A 21,124-nucleotide genomic window follows, 5' to 3' on the forward strand; every position below is an offset into this window, starting at 1 on the left:
ACAAACAGAGTTTCATCTCTTTGCTTCTATACTCTTTGGCTGAGTTAATAATCATAAACTGTTGACTTTAACTGCGCTTCGACAGACACTCCATGCCACAACTCCCTCTTTTCTAAATAACTTCACACAGTAAATTTAAACTAATTTGACACAACTACATAATCTACCTAACAAGTGACTCCTCGTCAATCCCCTCTGAAGCACAATCAACGTCCCAGTGCCTGTTTCTACAACAACAAAATCCACTGCGCTTATCTCGCTTTTTATTCCCAAACTGACGTACACGAACACAAGCTGAACCACAATCATGAATCCCAAAGTTGTAAAGTTCACGGTGCCCTTTTATGTGAAAAACTATTACCTGAGAGCTATAGAATGTATAGTCTATGTACAGCACATTACAGTAGACTTTATAGTCTGTATAATATATATTATGGTTGAATAATGTAGCTATAGTGTAATATATAAAGTATAGTAGACAATAAAATGTATACAGTAATATTTTGGTAGACCGTAGTCTATAAAGTCTTTGGCCGTATGTGATATTCAGACTTTGTAAACAGCCACACATTAACTGTTTAATTTCAGTTTATATTCAACTCTAAATCCACATGGCAATGAAAAGGTCTATAGAGATTAACGTCGAGTGACCACGAGTGAAACGTGAGTTGTAATGCCGCCTGTGTAGACAATGACTGAAAAACGAGCTAACATCGAGAAACTAAGCGTTAAGTGGAGGCAGAATAAATCTCTGAACACGTTTAGTTGACGCTGAGAAAGTTAACGTTAACCAACGGGACCAGATTATCCGACCCCTACGCCATTTGTATAAATCTTTGGATGCCTATAGTTAAGTATCCTTCAGTAAAGTCAGTCAAACAGAGAGTCGTACAACATCGGCAAAGCGTTTCAGAGATGGAGAGAAATGGTTGTTAATAGTTCAGCCTTCTGCTAACCGCAGCCAATATGGCTCACGGTTGCAGTTAGCAGAAGGTTAAATATTACCAACGTTTACTCTCCATCTCTGAAACATTTCTCCGATACTGTAGCTCGCTAGAGCCTCGAATCACAGTTTGTCATCTCAAATGTATGTGATATCTGGATTCTGGCACCCAACAACACAGCAAGATGACATTTAAGATGTGTAACTTTAGCCCACTGCTAGTGTTCGCCTCCAGTCTTTCCTTTGTTTTGCCTCCAGCTAACACCGTGACGTGGCCCGAAGCGAAAACGTGAATGTCCCTCTCTGGAGCCAGTGTTTGGTTTGTCCGTTTTGGGCTACTGTAGAAACACGGCAGACTCTGTAAAGAGGACCCGCTCTCTATGTAGATATAAACGTCTCATTCTAAGCTAACGAAAACACAATGATTCTTATTTTCAGGTGATTATACACTAAAGAAAACATACTTATTAATATTATACTCAATTTTCTGCCAATAGATCCTCTGAGTTGTTACACACCGGTCCTTTAAAAGGGGGTTCGTTGTTAATTAATTAAACATGCTCATGTTGAACTAGTTTGTACGAAGTGCTGTTCGTACACTGCTAGGCAAGATGCGACAAATCGTACGTAAAGAAGTTGAAAAGATACAAAACTTGTCCCAAATTCAGACTTTGGAAAAGGTGTGTAGACGGAGGAGGTTTCAGACACGCCGCTTAAAGTGTACTGATGCCTTTTAGCTACTCACAGATGTTAACTTACGTAGCCTTCCACACTGGACTATCAATAAAAACCAGTGGAAACTTTACACCACAAACATCTTTTTAGTGATTTATCTTTGTAAAGTAGCTGTGTAGCTGTTTACACTGAGCGAATATCACATATATATACTCTTATGTGTAGTATATATTATAATGGACTATAGTCTACTGTACAAAGTCATCCACAGAATGAGACGCTTTCTCTGCGGTGTAACAGTGATAATCAGTGATGGAGAGGTCATGTGACCTCTTAACCTCTGACCTCAGGTCCCCCCACCCTGTACACTAACATAAACATGAGGTCATTCACTTGTTGTAGGATTTCTCAGCCAATCAGAAACACCAGTGAGGTCACTGGTGTTCCTCCGCTAGGAAAAGTAGTTCCTTCTTTATTTGTTTACCAAAAGTTCTGCTTCAAAATCAGTTCAACAGATCTTCTGAAGATTCTGAAGATAAACACATGAATCTATTAAGCGGAGAACATGTTTCTTGTTCCTGAATCACATGTCCATCTGTTATAGTTTGGTTTATTTGGTTTAACTTTAAGCTAAATGTATGCGGTGGAAAGTACATTTACTCAAGTACTATACTTTGAGGTACTTTACTTGAGTATTTCCATGTTATGCTACTTTATACTTCTACATCTCAGAAAGAAATATTGTACTTTTAACTATATTTATGTAAGAGTTAATTTTTCAAATGAAGATTTTACAAACAAAACATGTGATTAGTTAATAAAATAGATCTATGTATGATAGCTACGGCCAACAGCAACCCTAAAGAAAATAAATAAGTGGTTAATTAGCAGTGGCTACTCAAGAACTGTACTTGTACAATTTTGAGGTACTTTACTTGAGTATTCCCATGTTATGCTACTTTATACTTCTCCTTAATTAAAATTTAAGAGAGAAATATTGTACTTTTTACTCCACTTTATTTTTCAAATTAAAATTTTATAAAACAAAACATGAGTTTGAACAAATGATCCAGATTAAACTCCAAAAAGTATATCTAAAATTAGCTCCATCGTGACCAACAACAACCTTAAAGTACATCTTAATACATCAATAATAATGATCCAAATTAGTGGTTTAACATATTGACTACATAAACATGCACACTAATATTTTAGTATTAGTATTACGAGTACCTTTAGTTTTGATACTTTAAGTACATTTTGTTGCTAACACTTATGTACTTTTACTTAAAATTTTGAATGCAGGACCTTTACTTGTACTGCTACTTTTACTTGAGTAATATTCCATCGCTGCTAATTCGAAAGCAATCATAATCTGAACGATGGAGGCGGAGACGATCGTTTAAAAAGATAGAATAATATCTGATAGTGATCACCATGGTGACGCCTCAGTTTCCTGCTGATTGGCTGAGAATCATGTCTTTCTAACCTGTGTGTGAAACCTTCCTCCTCCTGATCTTCACCTGGTTATAATGGTTTAATGGTTACCTTCCTCCTCCTTTTCCTCCTCCTCCTCCTCCTCCTCCTCTTCCTCTCTAGCTTCCTCTTTTTACAGGATGTTTGTAGTTTCTTCTGGAGTGAGTGGCGTGTGTGTACTTGTAGTTTTTTTCTTCCCTTTTCTAAAAACTAAAGAGCACACAAATGACAACAGATGAGCTCTGCAACGCAACAGATTGTAATCTTTATAATAAACTGTCATTTATTACAAAGTTAACGCCCGCGCCTTCCTGTCTGGTTCTTTCACATTTACTCAGCAGGTTTATGACCTCTGACATTTGGACGCTGGAAGTTGAAATTGAGTTAATGACTGACAGTGAGGCCTTCTCAGGACTCAAAAGCTGCTGAATCACTGATTAAATTCACTGGTGGATATATAATTAAAGTCACTGTGGTGAACTTTGATTTTAACTTTCTGTTTGTTGTTGCATCCCTACAGGACAGGAGCTCCTTAAGGCTTAAATCCACCTGCCAGCTAACGTGCTGTGGCTCACCCGTTTTCAGTCCGTTAAAGGTGCAGCATGCAGAAACATCATAGCGTTCAGGTGTGTGCAACTATTTTTATCCTTCTTCCACCATTTTTTAAAATCTGATTTGTTAATCTGAGCACATGGAGCTGAAGGTCGCTGGTTCAAGGTTCAAGGTTCAGTTTATACAACACAGGATTGCACATAAAAGTACAAGTGTATAGAAGTAGCAATAAAGGTACAAATATATGAAAGTAGCACTAAAGTTGCAAGTATGTAAGAGTAGCATTAAACGTACAAGTATATAAAAGTACCACTTAAGGTACATAAAAAAAGGTATATAAAAATAGCACTATAAAAGTACAAATATATAAAAATTGCTCTAAAAGGTACAAGTATATAAAAGTAGCATTACAGGTTCAAGTATATACAAGTATGTAGGAGTAGCATTAAACGTACAAGTATATAAAAGTACCACTTAAGGTACAAGTATAAAAAAGTAGCTCTATAAAAGTACAAGTATATAAAAGTTGCTCTAAAGAAGCAAGTCTCGAAGTGACTAATTTCTTCGTTGCACCCTGGTTCGAATCTGTTTTTCCAGAACATCAACATAGTCCTCGGGAAGAGGATGATAACATATGTTGCATTTAGTGAAGGAGAGATCATAATGAAACTGGGTCTGCAGTTTCCTTCCTCTTTTAAGCCCTACAAGTATATAAAAGTAGCATTACAGGTGCAAGTATATAAAAGTACAAGTATATAAAAGGTACAAGTATATAAAAGTAGCATTACAGGTGCAAATATATAAAAGTACAAGTATATAAAAGGTACAAGTATATAAAAGTAGCATTACAGGTGCAAGTATATAAACGTACAAGTATATAAAAGTTGCTCTAAAGGTACAAGTATATAAAAGTAGCTCTAATCTGATCTTATTTTAGTAACGTAAGTCCTGGTTGAGACTGTGAAGACCATCCGATCAGATGTTTTTCTAGTCAGCTGGGTAAATTATGGATCAACAAATTTAACGTATTGACGTTCGCTATCGCATTCAAGCTCTACGACGCTCCACATCAGCTCACGTTGTTCATGTAAACGTTCATGTAAAAACACAGACTCGTACGGGCGAGTAATGTAGCGTTGGCAAATCAGCAGCTAGAGCAAGTTTCAGTTGCACTGTGTAACTGGTAAACTAGACATGCTCGTTAGCATATAAATAGATCGTAGGATCGTGGTGTTTCTGCAACTTCAGCATAAAGGTTTGGGAGGTTTATTGGAACTTACGCAACAATATTTTCCGTTTTAATGAAGGGACACATCCGGAGCAGCTCCGTCTGTCTAGTCGGTTTTTGTCTGCATGTCTGAGGGACGCTAACCCTCAGTGTTGATTGGCTAGTGCTCATGGCGTGTAACCAATCAGTGCTGTGTAGCTCTAAAGGTACAAGTATATCAAAGTAGCTCTAAAAGGTACAAGTATATCAAAGTAGTTCTAATGCTGGTTTCACACATGGTCACTCGAGGCGAATATCTGTGTTTTGTGATCCACCCTGAGTCTCTTCCATTATGAGTCACACTTCATTGTTTGCCTGAACTAACCCAGACCGCTGCGTTCCCTGAAGGAAGTATTCCGCCAGAATAAGGCGAGGAGAATACTTAAACTAAACTCTTTTTATGCACAAATTGAAGGAACTGCTGGGATTATATTTCACAGGAAGCAGCGTGATAGTACTCAACATGCAAATACTGTAACAACAAAGGACTGCCGTTAGACACTGCAGGGCCATATAAGCTGCATTCTGACACTGCACGGCCACATAAGCTGCATTCTGACAGAGGAGTTAAACTATTTATTTGGAAGATAACTGGGAGCCCTGGTTTATATTAAAAAAACAGTTCAACTTCCACCTCCAACTCCTCCTCTTCCTCCTCCTCCTCCCTGCTCTCCCATTGGCCGGCGGACTCCTGACCTCTCATTTCTTTATGTATTTGCAGGGTCGACGCTCCTCATTCCTCACTGACTGAAAACACCACAACAGGTACGCTACTCTGACTGTGTACTTATATTTGTGTGTATTACTGATGTTGTTGAGGCAAATAAACAACAACAAAGATATTCTTTTTTATTTATTTGATATTTTTTCTTTGTTCTAATTCCCTTATTTATTTAAACTTCTGTATAATTTCCCCCTTTATTTATTTATGCATTTACTTTGACTCAATTTTAAATTTATTTGTTTATTTTTGCATTATTTTCTAAATTTACTTTTGCATTTATTTAATTGTGTTTATTTTTAAATGTATGTATTTATTTACGTATTTATGTATGATTTTTCCTTTGCATTTCATCACTTATTTATTTCCCAAACTTATTTATATAAATAAGTAAAAATAAATAAATAAATTAATGAAGTAAAATAAATAAAAAATAAGCATTATACATATACATTTAACAACTAATTAAAAATAAATATTTGAATAAATATAAGGGAAAATTAAACAGAAGAGTTGTGGCGGTACTGATTTCCCCAGACTTCAGTTGATCAGGCAGAAGACTGAAAACCACCTTATCTATGGCGGTAACCCGCTCACAGAGCTGACATGCCAGAAATGGATTGATATCCATCATCTGTGGCCGAAGGGTGCCAACGTTTGATAAGTGCTTGAAATAGAAAGAGAAACAAAGTCTCGAAGTGACTCATTTCTTCGTTGCACCCTGGTTCGAATCTGTTTTTCCAGAACATCAACATAGTCCTCGGGAAGAGGATGATAACATATGTTGCATTTAGTGATGAAACTGGGTCTGCAGTTTCCTTCCTCTTTTAAGCCCTACAGAAAAGGCATTGTCACACTCTCAACTATCATTTAAGAGCCAATCCCCACACCTTGCGCAACTGGTGAACTTAATAACCCTCCAATCACTCAGCAACCAAAAAAAACAAACACCAGGGAAATGTAAACGACAACAAGCACCAGAGAACGGGCGGCAGCCACAGGGTGAATAAATAAGGGCGCTCATAAGTTGATCGACTGGTTTCTGTTTCTGTTTATTTTTCCCAGGTCGACATGTCGTCTATCGCAGATCTGATCAAGAAGAAGAGAGATGGAGGAGCGTTAAGTGACGAAGACATCAAAACCTTCGTCCACGCTGTTACAAACGAAACTATACAGGAATGTCAGACCGGTACGAACCGTTCAACTCATTAAAACACTTCCCTGAGGTCATTTATCATCTGTTCTTCAGCCAAAATAAATAAATAAATAACTCCATAAATAAATAATTATGCCATTAAAAGTAACAAAAATATTACAAATAAATCTAAATATTTATAACTGATAAATTGATATTTCTGTTTTAATTTGCTTTTTTATTTATTTACATTTGTATTAATTACTTTATTTATTCACTCTTCTGTTTAATTTCCACTTTTATTTATTCATGTATTTATTTTTATTTATTTATTCAAATTATTTACATTTATTTTTGTATTTTTGTATTTATTTTATATTATTCTTTAAATGTATGTGTTTCATTCATCACCCGCTGTTCCCTCCTCTTCCTCCGTTAAGGGGCCATGCTGATGGCTATCTGGCAGAAAGGAATGGTCGACATGGAGACTAAGAACCTGACCAGGGAGATGATGTCATCGGGGGAAGTGATGTCATGGCCAGAAGAGTGGTCGGGGCTGATGGTTGACAAACACTCAACAGGAGGGGTGGGAGATAAAGTCAGTCTGGTGTTGGCGCCGGCTCTAGCTGCCTGTGGCTTTAAGGTACAGCTGCCGACGCACACATCATACGTGATATACTCAGTACGTCTATGATGTCATAATAACCTCAGGTATGTGTTTGTCAGGTGCCTATGATCAGTGGGCGGGGCTTGGCTCACACCGGAGGAACTCTGGATAAACTGGAGTCAATTCCAGGATACAACATCCAACAATCAGCAGCTCAGGTACAACAGTGATGGAGGAAGTACTCCGATATTTTACAGCAATACCACACTGTAGAAATAATCAAATGTTAGCATCGAAATACACTTAAAGGGACTGTTTGTAACTTTTTACACGTATAAATCTACCGGGTCGGGATCCCATGCGCGCTCACATGTGGCCGGAGTCTCTGCTCCGCTGCCTGCTTGCCTTCACTCACACACCGCGCGCGTTCTCACTGTCTCGCTCCACCTCTACACGTGCATGCGTGCTCACTCCACACTGCAGGAGAGTTAGTTTAGCTCTGAGAATATCTAGTGAATGTACAGTGGGTGTTTGTGCAGAAATAAATGCTGCAGCTCCTCCAGACCAACAGAGGTTTCCCGTGTCTTGTGAATTATCGTCTCCGACCGGGTGCCGGTGTCTCCCTGCGGGCGGAGTCGGGAGACGATAACGTTTCTCTTCCTGCTTCAGCCCCGGCACCGACCTGCTTTTCCTGCTTCAGCCCTGGAGGCTGAGGCAGGAAAAGCACTAGGATCAGCATTGATTCATGGAGAGACCTTCGTCTGGTCAGCTAACATTACTGCCAAGCAGGTGAAATATAGAGTGATATTGTGGTTTTAGCTGACGTGTGTCGCCTCACTGTTTTGAGCGATGCTCGTTCATGTCTATGTAGAGCGAGCACAAGCGCGAGCCCGAAGCTGACTTTCGTTGACTTAACTCCCACAGGTGTCGCTGTTAACAAGCAATTCTGAAAGTTACAAAAAGTCCCTTTAAAGTACCAAATGTAGATGTACTTATTATGCAGAATAATACATATTATATTATATTTATTGATGCATTAATGTGTTCATCACTTTAATTCACTTTAATGCTGCAGCTGGTAAAGATGGAGGTAATTTTTATGACTTTATATACTGCTGGTAGTTTAATCTATAATAATACATCATAATTTATTAGTTTATTTTTGTATTAATATCTGCATATTTATCTGCAATATATTTGTATCTGAATCTGCAAAGTAACTAAAGCAGACATAAATGTAGTGGAGTAAAAAGTACAATATTTACAGAAGCAACAAGTAGCAGAAAATGGAAATACTCAAGTAAAATACAAGTACCTCAAAATTATACGTAACCACAGTACTTGAGTAAATGAACTTAGTTACATCCCACCACTAGCAAAGTTTAATGAATTAATCTAAATTTAGTTTTAGTTTAGTTGTTACATGTTCTAAGTTTAATTCTCTGTCTCAAGATTCTGAAGATCCTGGGCTCAGTGGGCTGTTGCATTGTGGGTCAGACGGAGACGTTGGTTCCTGCAGATCGAATCCTGTACGCTCTGCGGGATGTCACCAGCACCGTGGACAGCTTACCACTAATCACTGGTTCTGAACTGGTTTTACTTATGGAGGACTGAAGCTGCCATTATAACAAATTAATTAATTAAATAATAAAGAAAGAAATATAGAAATAAAACCCTCAATCATCAAATAAATGTGCAGGTAAATTTTAAAATAACTAAATATGTACATAAATATAAAAAAAAAAAAAAAAAAAGTTTTTATTTATTTGACAAATTACGTTTTTTTTTAATTCATTTATTTTTATATTTAATTATTTCACAATTTATTATTTTCTGTTTAAATTTATTTCTATTTATTTATTTCCCTACATATTTAATTTATTTATCTATTTATTTATTTATTGTACTGGCAGTTTTAGTCCTTTATACAGTAAAAAAAATCCTATATTTATTTCAGTTTTTATTTATTTCCCTATATATTTCATTCATTTACATATTGAGTCATTTATTGTTTATTTATTTTGCACAAATTAAGACTACACAAACATAACAAAAAATAAATAATATACAGTGCAGGAAGAGGTGAAAAAAATATATATTTATTTTTAATATTTCTTATTTGAAGCCTCTAACTAAACAGTGTTAAAATTTCACAATGTTAATTTATCAATGTTCTTTATTTATTTTAGGGCTGACAATAGATTAAAATATTTAATCACAATTAGTCGCATGATTGTCCATGATTAATGATTACATTTTTTATCTGTTTAAAATGTAACTTAAAGGGAGATTTGTCAAGTATTTAATACTCTAGTATACTATTTGCAGCTTTATGCAAATGTATGTATATATTAATTATTGTAAATCAATCAACAACACAAAACAATGACACATATTGTCCGTTATTATCACGTTAACTTATTATAATGGCAGCTTTAGTCCTCCATATTTACTAACATGACTTAAGAATACTACAGTAGCAGTACTACTGAAGCAGTTCTGCTCAGTTAAATATGAATTTAATCGTGTTTTTTGTTTCAGGCTCGATTATCTCAAAGAAAGCAGCCGAGTCTCTGAATGCTCTGGTGCTGGATGTGAAGTTTGGACGAGCTGCTCTCTACAAAGACCTGGACAGTGCTAGAGAACTAGCACAGTCATTAGTAAGTACATTAGAAGTATTTATCATATTAAGATTGGTCGATTCTGCGCAGCGGTAGACGAGCTATCCTCACATCAATTGACGGATTAATCGACAATGAAAATAATCATGAGTTGCAGCCTTACAGCAGATGAATCCATGACGCAAATATTCATTACTTAGCTAATGATGATGATGATGGTGGCGTGTTATTTCAGGTGAATGCCGGGAACGGCCTGGGCATACGTACGTGCGCGGTCCTCAGCCGTATGGACGCTACGATTGGTCGATTTGTGGGTAACAGTCTGGAGGTGATCGAGTCTCTGGAGACGCTGAAGGGAAAAGGACCCGACGACCTGATGGAGCTGGTCACAACTCTGGGTAACCACATTATTTTGTACCCTGAAGTGCTCTTTAAAAGTCATACATCTGGTGATATGTGTTATTGTGGTTTTCATCAAATCAATGACGACTGCAGAAAGGTCGCCTTTAAGGTGGATTTATCTACCGCCAATAAACACAAGAAGAATAGAAGAGTTGTGTGTTCCTGTCACCATGGTAACTGTTAGAAGCTACAAGGATGCTCCATCATAAATGGTCATTTAATCCCGTTTTAAGCCTCTTTCCTCCCGTCCGGCTGTCAGCTGCTCCAGTCCTCAGCAGGGGCCTCATGTATAAAAGACTGCGCAGCTTTCACACTGGAAGATGGCGTACTCACAAAATTGGAAAAGTACGTACGCACAGAAATTTTCACATGTATAAAACCATGCGTACGCCTGTTCCCGCGCACCTTTCCTTTATACATCCCACTTGACGTGAAATTGAGCGCAGCTGCACGTGCCACTAGGTCCGCCTTGTCTCCTCCCATTAATAACTATGCAAATGACTATAAACACGCTCCATGCTGTCACTTATTGTCCAAATAACAATAACAACGGCAAATCACGCTGGAAAAAGAACAAAAAAGAAGAATTTCACAGAGTGTGAAATTGAAGTGTTTGTTACTGAGGTGGAAGCTAGAAAACATATTTTATTTGATGGTCTTTAATCAGGAATTAGTAACAAACGCAACGTCTCCACAGCAGCTGACCGTGCGCTCCCGAAGGCTCCCGAGGGCTCCCGAGGGCTCCCGAAGGCTCCCGAGGGCTCCCGAAGGCTTCCGAGGGCTCCCGAGGGCTCCCGAAGGCTTCCGAGGGCGCACGATCAGCTGCGCCCCGTGCCTCGACTGCTAAGGGGCGCCGGTCTGGCCGCGTCCTCACTAAATATATACTATACGCTGTGCTGGAGTCACAGAGAGAGATTATCAATACAATGAAGGATAAAATATATATATGCAACGAATTAAAAAGAATGAATGATGGTGGGATAAGTCATATATTAAAAGATCTTGTTAAAAAAATGTTTGTCTCAACTCACCTCGTTGCTTTGCAGTCTGTGCATCTCATCCAAACGGCGCCGTAGAGCTGCTGCATTTGGCTCATTGTTAGGTGTGCCAGGATCCGGTTCATCCATCTATACATGAGGCCCCTGATCTTCATCATCCCCCACACACACACCTGCAGCCTGCAGGTCGTTCAGTCTTTAGACATGGCTGGATTTAACTTGTGCAGTCCTCAACGTTATTGACTATTTTAATAATCTTCTGGACTGGAGGTCCAACTGAAGACAAACTTTTCTCCATGTGCCATCTGGACCATTTCCTGTCATCACCTACAAACATCTCCCTAAACTACAAAGATCACTAGCTCCTCCTGGTGGCCAGGTGGGCTTCTTACAGAAAACCATCTACAGGGACTCTTCTTCTTCATCTTCTCTTCCTCCTCTTGGTGGAGCTATGGAGGACGTAACTTGCCAAAATAAAAAAGAATTGAATAAATATATAAATGACTCAATGAATATATAAATATGTCATTAAAAGTAGCAAAAGTAATATTAAACATTTCATAGAATTTTTTATAAAATATTATACAAATTTTAATTTGCTTCTTTAATTATTTATCTTTGTATTAATTTCATTATTTATGCTATGGAGGACGGAACCTGCCAAAATAAAATTGCAATATAGTAAAAAAAAAATAAAAAAAAATAGTAATTGGAAAATTATAGTCAATGAAAAAAGAAGTTGAAAAGTTGTGTCACAAAAGTAATAATGTTTTTGTTCCAATTGTCAAGTAAAATAAACTTACTAAATATTGAGTATTGTTTCTGTTTCTGCAGGCGGCCTGTTGCTGCAGGTGACTGGTAAAGTGTCTGACCTACCGGAGGGCAGGAAGCAGATTTCTGACGCTGTGATTGGTGGAGCTGCTCTGTCCAAGTTCCAGGCCATGATGGAGGCGCAGGGCGTAGCCAATGAGACGGCTCGCTCGCTGTGCTCCGCCAACGCAGATTACTACCGTATCCTGAGGAAATCAGAACATCAGATGGAACTGAAGACGCTTGCAGATGGTAAACAAATACAATTATATTATATATTCACTAACATATATATTTTATTTACTTAAGTACTTATATATTTCCTTACTTACCCACTTAGTAATTTACTAACAGATATTTTATTTATTTTTATATTTTATATCTTATGTACTTACTTATATTTTTACGTACTTATGCACTTTAACATTGATCAACGTTAAAGCAACTCATGAATAATCGATCAGCAATTAATCGTAAATGGAAATGGAGCAAAGATTGATTCCAGCGTACACATTAAGGCCTCCCGTTCTGTGTGACCTCCTGCAGGTTTCGTCGGGGATGTCGATGGTTTGATGTTAGCTGAAGTCATTCATAAGTTGGGGGCGGGACGATCAAAGGCCGGAGAACCTGTCAATCACAGCGTAGGAGCGGAGCTGCTGGTGTCGCTGGGTCAGAAGGTCCAGAAAGGTGAGAGGTCGATGATGGCGATGATGATTTCAGGGAATCCAGTTAAACCCTTCAGGATGTTTGATTTCTGTGTATTTTCAGGCGCCTCCTGGCTGCGGCTCCATTATGAGGAACCGGCTCCCAGTCCAGACCAGATCAATCGACTGCAGAACGCTCTGACTCTGCGAACACAAGAAAAAAAAACTTTAGTGAGAGAAATACTGCTGCCTAAGTAAGGCACGTTTCAATACTTTCAGTAACACATAAGAACAAACCCCTGCAGATCAGTCAGATCCATCATGTAGTTTACAATACAGGATCCTTGAACTGAAAATGCTGGAGACAATATATCTATATCTTTCTCAATAAATATCGTGAACAGACGAACAATGTGCTGTCCGTCTTTCAGTACTATCTGGCTTCCTGTCTGTGGCTCTCAGCTCCAAGCTCATTGGTTCCTACTGGAGACGGATATTTTTAAATATACAAATAAAGAGTTTAATTTTGATTCATTCTATACTCTACTTTTTTTTCGACATATACTATGACTTTTTTTCATGAAATTGTTCGACATACGACATATGATCTTTTTCATCAAATTTTTGGACATACTATACTATGACGTTTTTTCATTAAATCTTTCGACATACTATACTGTTTTTTTTTTCATAACATTTTTCGACATACTATACTATGATGTTTTTTCATGAAATTTTCGACATGCTATACTATGAGTTTTTTTTGACATACTATACTATGACGTTTTATCATCAAATTGTTCGACATGCTATATTATGTCGTTTTTTCATGAAAAATTGTCAATGAGTGTGACTTTGTGCTGATGTGCTGTGTGTTTCAGGGAGAGCTGCAGCAGAGCTCCAACTGGTTTCTAACCTGCTTATCGAGGGCTTACTGTACATGGTGCTATCTGTTTAAAGCCATCTGTACAGAAAATACCTTCCCCTCCTATACCTTCCTCACACCGACACACGAAACTCCTAGCTTAACCCCCCATGACTCTTTTATTCCTAAATTAATCAATCACATGTGGCTGTACCATCTCGCAGTAATGGTAAGTCGCCAGAAAGAGGCCATATATGGAGTTTCCTCCCTGCCATATTGGGGATTTTGTCCCTGCCATACGAGTTTCCTCCAGACCATATAAAGAGCTCCCCAGACGCCATAAATAGAGTTTAAAACACAGCATAATTGGAGTTGCCCTATTACAGTTTACCGTGCGTTCACGTGCAATTTCTCCGATATTGTAGCTCGCTAGAGCCTCGACTCACAGTTTGTCATCTCAAATGTATGTGATATCTGAATTCTGGCAACCAACAACACAGCAAGATGACATCTTAGATGTGTAACTTTAGCCCACTGCTAGTGTTCGCCTCCAGTCTTTCCTTTGTTTAGCCTCCAGCTAACACCGTGACGTGGCCGAAACGAAAACGTGAATATCCCTCTCTGGAGCCAGTGTTTGGTTTGTCCGTTTTGAGCTACTGTAGAAACACGGCAGACTCTGTAAAGAGGACCCGCTCTCTATGTAGATATAAACGGCTCATTCTAAGCTAACGAAAACACAATGATTCTTATTTTCAGGTGATTATACACTAAAGAAAACATACTTATTAATATTATACTCAATTTTCTGCCAATAGATCCCCTGAGTTGTTACACACCGGTCCTTTAAAAGGGGGTTCGTTGTTAATTAATTAAACATGCTCATGTTGAACTAGTTTGTACGAAGTGCTGTTCGTACACTGCTAGGCAAGATGCGACAAATCGTACGTAAAGAAGTTGAAAAGCTACAAAACTTGTCCCAAATTCAGACTTTGGAAAAGGTGTGTAGACGGAGGAGGTTTCAGACACGCCGCTTAAAGTGTACTGATGCCTTTTAGCTACTCACAGATGTTAACTTGCGTAGCCTTCCACACTGGACTATCAATAAAAACCAGTGGAAACTTTACACCACAAACATCTTTTTAGTGATTTATCTTTGTAAAGTAGCTGTGTAGCTGTTTACAGTGAGCGAATATCTATATAATAAACTGTCATTTATTACAAAGTTAACGCCCGCGCCTTCCTGTCTGGTTCTTTCACATTTACTCAGCAGGTTTATGACCTCTGACTTTTGGACGCTGGAAGTTGAAATTGAGTTAATGACTGACAGTGAGGCCTTCTCAGGACTCAAAAGCTGCTGAATCACTGATTAAATTCACTGGTGGATATATAATGAAAGTCACTGTGGTGAACTTTGATTTTAACTTTCTGTTTGTTGTTGCATCCCTACAGGACAGGAGCTCCTTAAGGCTAAAATCCACCTGCCAGCTAACGTGCTGTGGCTCGCCCGCTTTCAGTCCGTTAAAGGTGCAGCATGCAGAAACATTATAGCGTTCAGGTGTGTGCAACTATTTTCATTCCACCATTTTTTTAAATCTGATTTGTTAATCTGAGCACATGGAGCTGAAGGTCGCTGGTTCAAGGTTCAAGGTTCAGTTTATACAACACAGGATTGCACATAAAAGTACAAGTGTATAGAAGTAGCAATAAAGGTACAAATATATGAAAGTAGCACTAAAGTTGCAAGTATGTAAGAGTAGCATTAAACGTACAAGTATATAAAAGTACCACTTAAGGTACTGTTGGATTTATTATACTCTACAATATCTGTTGGATTTATTATACTCTACAATATCTGTTGGATTTCTTATACTCTACAATATCTGTTGGATTTCTTATACTCTAAAAATGCATACAAAGGCCTCACTATTGGATGTTTTATGAATAGAGTCAAGGGTGAGAAAAGAGGGGAGTGTGGCAGATGATGTTTCATGTTCCAAGGTCATGAGGACGGAGCCAGAAGGGGATAACGAGGAAGGATGAATGCAGCAGAGGCATCACGCGTCACACCTCATGACTATTGATACTGTGTAAACCATAAAAAGACTGGATCAGGGAGAGCTCGGGATTCAGACTTCACGAACTGACCCATGCATTGTATGTTGTCAGGGACATGTAGGTTGGATCCAGATATATCTGTAAACTCTTTTACTTTTACTTGTGCAACATTTAATTATTCGGAATAAATTGTATTATTATGCTTTAACCCATCTGTTTGGAAAATCTCTTTGTCATACAAGATCAACCAGCACGTAACTGGGCCTTGGCCTCTCGGAGGTAGAAGGCCAGTTCCTTCAATTGGTGACCCCGACGTGATCTTCGGCATTGAGAAGCGTGTCCAAAGGACGGACAGACCGGCGAGAGAGAGAAAGGGCCCTGAAATCTTAAAGGTGAGCAGAACCTGTTTTATCGAACTCTGCATATTGGCTTACTCTAAATTATCTCTCTTGTTGTGCTGAATCTCCTTTGTAGTGATAAATGTTGCAGAAGTAAAGACTTTTTCAATTAAAGCTGCCCTTTTGGTAAATCCAAGAGGAGGAAAGCTGAATTAAAGCTGCCCTTTTGGTAAATCCAAGAGGAGGAAAGCTGAATTAAAGCTGCCCTTTTGGTAAATCCAAGAGGAGGAAAGCTGAATTAAAGCTGCCCTTTTGGTAAATCCAAGAGGAGGAAAGCTGAATTAAAGCTGCCCTTTTGGTAAATCCAAAAGGAGGAAAGCTGAATTAAAGCTGCCCTTTTGGTAAATCCAAGAGGAGGAAAGCTGAATTAAAGCTGCCCTTTTAGTAAAGCTAAAAGGAGGAAAGCTGAATTAAAGCTGCCCTTTTAGTAAAACTAAAAGGAGGAAAGCTGAATTAAAGCTGCCCTTTTAGTAGAACTAAAAGGAGGAAAGCTGAATTAATTTAGGGGAGCAAGCTGCCCTTTTGGTAAAGACTAAGAGGAGGAAAGCTGCCCGTTTAGTAATAAAAACTGTATGAGTGTACATTAATAACTAGTATTCAGAGGAAAATTAAAACTTACTGTTGATACTGGGCCAACATCGCTGGAACATCAAAGTGTCCAGTAGAAGCTTATGTTGGTAGGATCACAGCGAGGGGCATAGCGACCCATTTACTCTGAATCTAGTTACTGTCATAAACTGAATAAACCTGTGTGAAATAGTACTGGACAGAATGGACGGAGAATTTGACAAAGACTGTGAGGAACGGGGTGGCTGTGGGCCTCCCCGTTTATCATTTGGACAACAATGGGCTAAAGTCAGGACCAATGTAATCTGTACATTTGACCCCAAGACTAGAAATAAAGAGACTCAAGACCTAGATGACTGGTATAACATGACAGTGAAGGAAGGGCATTTTCCAGCCACGGGAAGTGAAGCCAAATTCATGCCAGTGATGAGAGCATTAATACAGGTGGTTCATAGAAAGCTGCTGCAAGCAAGACAAGACAAAGAAAAGGGACATATGTTTGTAAGGAGGAAATTGAGGAAGAAAGAAGACGAGTTGGCAAGTAAATTGGTAAAATATAAAGTGATACAGATGGCTGCACTATCAGCCTTAGGCAGCCAGACGAAAGCCACCCACGCAAAAACCGCTGAAGCAAAACCACTAGTGAAACCCTCACCCAGTCCTAGCGCACCCCCACCACCAAACCCACATACTAGCCAGCCGCCACATTACATGTCCCTCCATCAGCAGTACCCACCTGGCCCACATCCCAACCCCCCTCCTTATCCTCCTCCTACCCCTAGTCCGGTACCAACCCCACAGGACAGTGATTATACAAACGAAGTTATGGCACCATTGTTTCAAGTGTTAGGTGGTACTTTGGAACTTTAACCCCTACGCTACCTCCTTCGGTAATGCTATTAGACAAAAGTATCCCATACCAGCGGGTAAGCTCCACAGCTTGGTGTTTAAGATTAAGAACGGGGAGAGTGGACGCACGTTCATAGAAAGAGCAAAGACAGAGTGGGCGGGGGCTACGGGGGTGAACCCAGATAAAGAATCACAGCAGTCTCTGTTCAGAATAGCTCTGTTAAAACATGCTCCGGAAGGAGTTAAGAGAAAGATGCAAGAGAATCCAGATATGGCAGGGGCAAAATCATCAAGATGGGAAACACATTTCTGCCATCATCAGGATGCAGAAACCAAGGAGGAGGAAGAGGAAAATGAGTCATTAAAAGAGATGGTAGCTCAGTTGACTAAATTACAGTTGGCAGATGCACGGACTCGTGCGACAGATAAGAAAAAGGGAGGGAAAGAAAAAGATACCCAGATGGCTCAAATTGTAACACCAGCTCCAGCCCCGCCACAGAATCCTTATCCACTGCAGGGCCAGTCACAGGCTATGTATCAACCCCAGTATCATGTTCCTTACCAAGCTGCCCCATATCAGCAGCCCCCTTATCATGAAGGTCGGAATAGAGGCAGAGGGAGAGGAGGAGGAGGCAGGGGGAGGAGGTATGCCCAACCAAGAGGAGGCAGTTGTAACATCTGCGGAAACCCGGATCACTGGGCACGTGACTGTCCTCAGAAACAACAACAGCAGATGAGAGGGCCTCCACAGCAGTCATATCAGCCAACAATACAGACTCCACCAAACCAACAGCTAGCTCCAATGCAGGCATACAGCGGGTACTCTGCGCAGGGACCTCCACCTGGTCCATATACACCAGGAATGTTCCCATAGGGGTGCCCGACGGAGATGGAGGGACAGGGGCTGGCAGAGCCCTGTCTCCAGTTGACAGTGAACGGAAAGCGAAGATGGTTCATGGTGGATACGGGAGCACGTTACTCCACCTTAGCTAAACCTATGTGTTCCCTTTCCTCTCACTATGTTTCCGTTTTGGGATTTTCCGGCACTGAACAAAGACTGCCTTTTACTGTTCCCCTTCCTGTCCGGCTTGGGAGACAGGTGATGGAGCACCCCTTTTTGTATGCACCTGATTGTCCACGTGATCTCCTGGGAAGAGATGTTTTGGCAGCACTGGGGGCTTCTGTACATTGTTCACCAGAAGCTGTGATAGTGAGTTTCCCCGGAGGAGAAGAAATGGTGTGCTCCTCGCCCTCCAGTGCTGATCGCATGTGCATGTTGAGTCCTGATACCTCACCTGATGCCCCACCACCCTGTGCAGACATATATTGGGCCCTGCTAGCCGACCGAAACCCTCTGATTGACTTTTACAACATGTGGCAACCATGGATTAGGGCTCTACACCCTTACCTCCCTGTTCCCGATCCTCCCCACTGCACTCTGAATTATGACAGAAATAATGATCTTACGTATCAAGATGAGTTCCAACAGAACCTGTTAGATACAACCTGGGGGATAGGAGTAAGAGATGTTTATATAGCACCAGCAGGAGTAGCAGCCGCAGTAAAATTAACCCAAGCACAAGAACAATGGTATCGCATGTCAGAAGAAGCTGTTCCCCATGTGTCCCTAGCCATAGCTCCAAAACATCAGGCTAAAGACTTAGGCCCCATGGTTAAAGCAGCAGTCGCTCTGACAGACTGGGTTCCCACTTCCCTTTTGGGGGTTTCAATCTCACCATCCTCTAACATATATAGACTCTCCTTTTACAATGCAGTGTCAGGTATTTGCAAACATGAGTTACTAACACGCCACCACGGTAGGGAGATGTTAGATGGTGAAGGAGCCACTTCCATGTTGGCAGCTCTCCCTTCCTCACTGTGGTCTACGGGCCCCTTTGATGTTGGCAGGTGCAGCATGGAACCGGTAACTTTCGAGATGAAGACTTACTGCCCTATCTGGAGACCTCAGTATAAGCATAAAGTGGAAGCAGCCCAGGGTATCTCTCCTACGATTGAAGGACTGATAAAGGCGGGAGTATTAAGAAAATCTTACTCTCAGTGGAACACTCCCATTTTGCCAGTAATCAAACCCTCCGGCTCATACAGAATGGCTCATGATTTAAGAGCCATCAATGAGCTGGTTTTGACTCCTGTTACACCAGTACCGAACCCCCACTCTGCTCTCTCGATGCTCACCCCAGCCCATACATCTTTCACATGTATAGATTTGGCTAACGCCTTCTTTTGCCTGCCCTTAGCAGATCATTTACAGGACATTTTCTCATTTACATATGAAGGCCAAAGGCTGACATATAACGTGTTACCACAGGGGTTTGTACTCTCCCCCTCTATTTTTAATGAAACTTTGAGAAATCACTTGGCCGGCCTTGAACTCCCTGAGGGGTGTTTTATTGTACAATATGTAGATGACTTGTTAGTGGCCGCACCCTCGGCTGAGGTATGCCTGTCACTAACCCATGCATTGTTATTGAGGTTACATAACTACGGTTACAAAGTCTCAAAGGAAAAACTTCAGTGTTGCCGCGCACAAGTTTCGTTCCTAGGTAGAATAGTGTCAGCAAAGGGCACCACAATGTCTCCAGCTCATCGTGACTCTATACTCCACCATCCGAAACCACAGACAGTAAAAGAGATGTTATCATTCTTAGGGCTGACTGGGTATTCAAGACAATACATCCCTAACTATGCAGGCGACACTCAGTTACTCAGACAAATGGTAACCATGGCTGGAATGAGAAATCTCACCGCTAAGTTAGAATGGTCTACAGAGGCCGAGGAGGTGTTTATCCGCCTCAAGCAGGAAATGGCAGAGGCCGCAACACTCGCTCTCCCAGATTACTCTCAACCATTCCATCTGGATGTCTCAGAGCAGCTTAGTACAGCTCATGGTGTCTTATATCAGAAACACAGAGGAGATAGGAATGTATTGTACTATTGTAGCATTTTGCTAGATACACAAGAACAGAGAGCCAGCCCCTGTGTCAGATATGCAGCTGCTCTGGCAAAAATCGTAGACAAAGTAGGTCATATAGTCATGCACCATCCTCTACAGATTCTGACCTCTCACAGTACTGTAACATATGTCACCTCCTCCTGTTTCACTCTCACCCCCCTCAGACAGACCAAGATCTTACAAGTACTCTCGAAACCACACATCTCCTTTGTACATGAGGGCTGTAATATGGCTGACAATATGACTGATGGCGAGAAGCACTTCTGTGCAGACAAATCGCTGCCCTTTGTAAAACTAAGGCTGGACTTAGAAAACTCCCCTTTAACGGAAACTGACCTTAGCTTATTTACAGATGGTTGCTGTTTCCGTCATCCCACCGAAGGGTTAAAAGCAGGTTATGCTGTGGTGTCTATGAATACAGCAAAAGAGGAACCATGTACTCTCGATCACGGTCCTCTTGATGGGAAACAATCTGCTCAGGCAGCAGAACTTACGGCTGTAGTTTGTGCTCTGCGGTTAGCGGAAGGGAAGGCAGTGAATATTTTCACAGACTCTGCGTATGTGT

The 21,124-nt window shown here is 40.2% G+C and overlaps 2 protein-coding genes across 2 annotated transcripts in view; both read left to right on the forward strand.

Moving 5' to 3' along the window:
• The first annotated feature begins 3,603 nt into the window (after positions 1–3,603).
• Positions 3,604–13,381, forward strand: LOC119482794 (thymidine phosphorylase). The gene is made up of 11 exons (XM_037760670.1): positions 3,604–3,720; positions 5,635–5,678; positions 6,700–6,823; positions 7,210–7,412; positions 7,496–7,594; positions 8,829–8,958; positions 9,918–10,036; positions 10,233–10,395; positions 12,232–12,459; positions 12,754–12,894; positions 12,976–13,381. The coding sequence occupies exons 3-11, from the start codon at positions 6,706–6,708 to the stop codon at positions 13,107–13,109; spliced, it is 1,335 nt and encodes a 444-aa protein (XP_037616598.1). The 5' UTR covers positions 3,604–3,720; positions 5,635–5,678; positions 6,700–6,705; the 3' UTR covers positions 13,110–13,381.
• Positions 13,382–15,252: 1,871 nt separating this feature from the next.
• Positions 15,253–21,124, forward strand: part of LOC119482792 (thymidine phosphorylase-like) — a 37,699-nt gene continuing 31,827 nt past the window's right edge. Inside the window, exon 1 of the mRNA XM_037760667.1 lies at positions 15,253–15,271. The gene's annotated coding sequence lies outside the window, so the exon portion shown is untranslated. The remainder of the gene's footprint in view (positions 15,272–21,124) is intronic.

The sequence above is a fragment of the Sebastes umbrosus genome, chromosome 23 (assembly GCF_015220745.1).
Source record: "Sebastes umbrosus isolate fSebUmb1 chromosome 23, fSebUmb1.pri, whole genome shotgun sequence".
NCBI lineage: Eukaryota > Metazoa > Chordata > Actinopteri > Perciformes > Sebastidae > Sebastes > Sebastes umbrosus.

Bases quoted from the DNA above. Each gene is read 5' to 3' on its own strand.
- LOC119482794 (XM_037760670.1), top strand. From the start codon at position 6,706: ATGTCGTCTATCGCAGATCTGATCAAGAAGAAGAGAGATGGAGGAGCG. The intron at 6,824-7,209 runs GTACGAACCGTT...TCCTCCGTTAAG, and splicing joins TATACAGGAATGTCAGACCG to GGGCCATGCTGATGGCTATC. The intron at 10,037-10,232 runs GTAAGTACATTA...GTGTTATTTCAG, and splicing joins GAGAACTAGCACAGTCATTA to GTGAATGCCGGGAACGGCCT.